The sequence below is a fragment of the Bison bison genome, unplaced genomic scaffold, assembly GCF_000754665.1.
Source record: "Bison bison bison isolate TAMUID 2011002044 unplaced genomic scaffold, Bison_UMD1.0 scf7180017864367, whole genome shotgun sequence".
NCBI classification, from domain to species: domain Eukaryota; kingdom Metazoa; phylum Chordata; class Mammalia; order Artiodactyla; family Bovidae; genus Bison; species Bison bison.
In genome coordinates this window covers 5,979,128-5,983,563 of record NW_011494939.1, presented here as the reverse complement: position 1 = coordinate 5,983,563, position 4,436 = coordinate 5,979,128, and the positions used below count along the sequence as shown (strand labels likewise).

The following is a 4,436-nucleotide window of genomic DNA, read 5'->3' as shown; positions in this document are numbered from 1 at the left end:
AATTGAAATATTGTGAAAACAACCCAAATGTGACACAGAGGCAAGAAGGGAGCAAATGTTGTTGGAAAAATGACATCAATAGATTTGCTTGACTCAGGGTTACCATAAATCTTTCGTTTGTTTAAAAAACATAATATATGCAAAACCTCAATAAAGCAAAGCACAATGAAATATGTCTGCATTTAATCCTCATAAGAAACCCAGAAAGGAATTATTATTCCCATTCTACAGATCAGGAAACTGAGGCTCCAGAAGACAGTAACTTGCTTATCGTTCTGTGAGTTGCAAATGTTGGAGCCGCGATTCAGTCACAATGCAGATAAACGAGTGGATCCAGTCCCATCCTGAATCTGCTGTGTTGGCTGCTGGGTCCCTTCCCCACTCTGAGCCTTCATGTCACCTGTAAAGTTTGTTTAGTAATAACTTTCTCAAAGAATTGTTGACAGATTTAACTGAGGAAAAAAAATGTAACATGCCTGGCACCAAGAAACAGTCAGTAAAAGGGAGTCAGCCGCCATCCCTCTTGGCTGGCACACCCCACTGTCTCCCTCCCCTCTCCTTGTGAAGCGGTGGGGCAGAGGCTGGGAGAGAAAGGGCAGACCCGTGCCAACAGTGAGGGGCAAAGGTTAAAATCCCAGGCCTAGAATCTAAGCAAGGAACAGAGTGAGGCGCAACCCACATGCACCATCACGCCTCCAAAAGAGCCACTTCCACCCAGGAGTGACTCAGAGGCTTTGGGCACCTTCCCCTGTGTGGGAGCACAGGTGCGGCCAGATCAGGAGAATCTCCCCATCGCTCAAAAGCAGCCACTCTTGCTCCTGAGAAGCGCCGGTGAGGTCGCTGCTCATCTCCAGCCAGTGTCCCTGCCGCACACACCCAGACCATGGGGACCCTCGGGGGACACCTGATTGCAGGGCTGCTGTTCCTCATCGTAGTGCTCTACTACTCAGTGCTGGTGTCCTTGGCTCTGCTACGGGGACAGAGGTTCCTCAAATCTCCTCTGCCCCCAAGAGACAAGCGAGGGCACCGGTGGTGGCAGCTGGTTTCTGTGGAAGCAGTGGTGAAGGTGGTCTTCTCCCTGATCGTTATCTTGCCCGAGCTCTTCTACCCACCGGGAACAAACCGGATGGTGATGGTGGACTGGGAGGACCCGAAGCGGCCGTTTGTGTTCCAGGACACCTGGCAGCACATCACCATGTACGGGTTCTTCCTCTTCAGCGGAGTGGTGGATATCGTGAGCCAGGTGTGCCAGGCGCGGCAGAACATGAAGCTGGAGCGAGCGGCGGAGGCGCTGGCCTTCTGCGTGCTGGTGCTGCTGCTGATAAACCACATTGAGAACAAGAGCACCCTGGAGAGCCGCGTGCACGCCCTGTTCATGCTGCCTGTCTTCCTGGTCGGCTTAGTGCTTATCATCGAGGTCTGGGTCCCCTACCAGCCCTCACTCTGGGTGCTCAAGGCCTGGATGGGGCTGGTGCTCAGCAACTGGCTGCTACATCTAAGCGTCCTGATGTATGCGCCTCCCTCCGGACAGCCCTGGAGCAGGGACGACCCTGTGGAGCTCGCCTTTGTCACCACCTTCTTCTGCTGGCACCTGGGCTTGGGGGCTGTCCTGCTGGCTGCCATCTATGGCCTCTGCAGCCTCTGGCACCATCGCTTCTCCTCCTGGAAAAGGGTCCCAGGTGCCAAGTACCAGCCGTGCCCCCTACATGAGGGCAGCGAAGAGCCCGAGAAGTTCAGGGCAGGGGCCCCACAACTAGACGGGGGTGTTTAGGCATAGAATATATCTTGGTACCTCACCCTTTGTAATGAGGATGCCCGCTGTGTGCCTCGTGCAGGAACATCCTGGGCTCTGCATTGTGGCTTTTCATTGCAGGGGTCCCATTCCTTGATCTGAAATGAACAAAGATTACTTCTGTCTACCACCCTCTTCTCTCCAGACCTGTCTCTCTCCTGCTAGCCAGTGTGGTTCCTTATCATGGATTCACATGAAGTGAGAATAGGAGTAATGGTTTCCTCTGACAGCTTTTGGGATCCAAGAGGAAGAGAAGAAATGAGGAAATAGAAGAAAATGGAGGGTGTCTGGGGACATGGCAGGGCTCTGTATGTCCAGGGCAGAGCTGGCTTGGTGTGTGAGCTGCGTGGACCTGCAGCTGAAGTAGTAAAATGTGTCCCAGGGAGAGAGCTCTGTTTTTCCATTGTGGTGAGGGCTTCTGCTTCTTCATTTCTTTTTAATTATTAATTTAATTTAATTGAAGGCTAATTACAATATTGTGGTGGTTTTTGTTTGGTCTTTTACTCATATGCATACTAAGTGGGGCAGGAAGAAGAGCTGGTTTTGTTGTTACTGTTTTCTCATCTAAAGTGGATGAGGCTACTTCTGCCTGAGGGAATGAGGGATGAGGGGATAGGGCAGCAATCAGGTTAGCAGGGCTCAAGGTCTGGCGAGGGAGGGATTCCCAAAGGTGGGTGTAAGAAATGAGGATTATATCTGTATAATTTTAGGTTGTTTGGTTTTTGCTACGACATAAAACTCCATTGCTTATGTAGAGTCTTTCAATAAAGTCTATGATACACATAAACATGTCTTGTGTGAGTGATTCTGGGGTGAGATCGAAGAAAAGGCCCAGATTTCAGTTGATGGGAGCAGAAGGCAAGGACCACCATGAAACTTGGGGCGCAAATGACTTCAGCAGTTCTGAAGATGCAGGGACTCCAAGCTGAGAGGGAATCTGAGAACGCCAGCTCCTGGAACCTGCAGAACTTTCAGCCACTGTACTCACTGAGCTCCTCCCAGAAGCAGGAGGTGTTAATAACTTCACATCCTCAGTGAAATATATGAAAGCAAACTATATAAAAATACTTATCTCTGGGTACAACTAGAAAACTGCTCTTGACAGCGCGTGTCTGCTTATGTGAGATGACAAAGCCAGCATTTGGAAGTCTGAAGAGGCAGGAAAAAGGGAGGAGGTGCTGACCACAGTGGTAGAGAAAGGACCACAGAGAAAAGTGCCCACACAATGAAGCAGCTGCAATTCTGCCACACCCACACAGTCAGAGGTGCTGGACTCAAAGACAGAAAGGCTCTATGAAGCACAGAGAAGGATATGCATTTGCAGATGGAGGGCAAGATGGGCTGTACATTGTTCTCTGAAACATCACAGGACACTCCCTAAAGAAGTATGGTGCATGAATGTGGAGACGAGCCCTGGAAACAGTGGAATAGGGCTTAAAGCAAAGAAGGGGAACAAGGGAAGGAATGGAAGTGGGGCAGGGGTCTGGCAAGTCACAGGGCAGCTTGGAGGGAAGGAACACTCTGGGTCTAGAAAAGAGAAATGACTTCCCCCAGCTGGAGCCAGGCCAGCCTCAGCTTTCCTCCCCAACCTAAGGAAAGGCCAACATCTTTCCTTGTGTCCCCACCTAAAAACCCAGAAACAGAGTCAACTTTACCCCAAAGCTAGTAAACCTTAAACTTCAGTTCCCCTCACTTCATTCTTTATTTTTTTTTTGGAGGGGGGCACATCTCTCAGTTTGTGGGATCTCAGTTCCCAGGCTGTGGGCCCAAGCAGTAATAGTGCCGAGTCCTAACCACTGGACCACCAAGGAATTCCCAAGGCCCCCCACTTTATATCTCTTATATAAAGTCTTGAGAGGGGCCATAGCAAGTGTTCATATGATCACTTATCACTGAGAAAATGCAAAAGTTAGATTTTTCTTACTCTTTTTTTCTCCATAAAATGTGGCTGTGCCCCCTCCCTGAAAACTCAGCACAGATTTACTTTCAGGATGACTTATGATAAACACATCTCTTCCCATTAGTAGTGAAAAGTAAGAGTGAAAGTGTTAGTCCCTCAGTCATGTCCAGCTTTCTGGGACCGCATGGACTGTAGCCCACCAGGCTCCTCTGTCCTTGGAATTTCCCAGGCAATTAGTATTTTTCTCCATCAGTTAGTAGAGCATCCTTTATTCAAGGAAAATGGTAAGACTCTTCTTCCTTTAGCTTGAAAATAAGAAGCTTAAAATGTTAATGACATCACACACTGGCTAAAAACCACCTGCCAAATTAGAATCTCTCAGTCAACAAATGTGAATATCTTATCAGATGCTGGGCCTGATGCAAGGAGCAGGAATTAAAGGTGCAGAAAACTGATGGCTTCCCTGGTGACTCAGACGGTAAAAGAATCCTCCTGCAATGCAGGAGACCTGGGTTCAATTTCTGGGTTGGGAGGTTCCCCTGGAGAAGGGAATGGAAACCCACTCCAGTATTCTTGCCTGGGAAATTTCATGGACAGAAGAGCCTGGTGCGCTACGGTCCATGGTGTCGCAAAGAGTTAGACATGAATGAGTGACTAACACTAACACTTTTCTTCACTGAGGCAGAGGTGGGAGGTAATACACAGATTTGGTTTCTGCTTATCTCATTTGTGCTGTATGCAGAA

General features: G+C 49.0%; 1 protein-coding gene across 1 annotated transcript; it reads left to right on the top strand.

Annotated features, from left to right (window-relative positions):
- Positions 1 to 748: 748 nt before the first annotated feature.
- Positions 749 to 2,579, top strand: LOC105000032 (transmembrane epididymal protein 1-like). The gene has a single exon (XM_010855707.1). The coding sequence runs from the start codon at positions 884 to 886 to the stop codon at positions 1,769 to 1,771; it is 888 nt and encodes a 295-aa protein (XP_010854009.1). The 5' UTR covers positions 749 to 883; the 3' UTR covers positions 1,772 to 2,579.
- Positions 2,580 to 4,436: the final 1,857 nt, after the last annotated feature.

What these genes read in the sequence shown, in the direction of transcription:
- LOC105000032 (XM_010855707.1), top strand. Translation starts at nt 884, where the DNA reads ATGGGGACCCTCGGGGGACACCTGATTGCAGGGCTGCTGTTCCTCATC.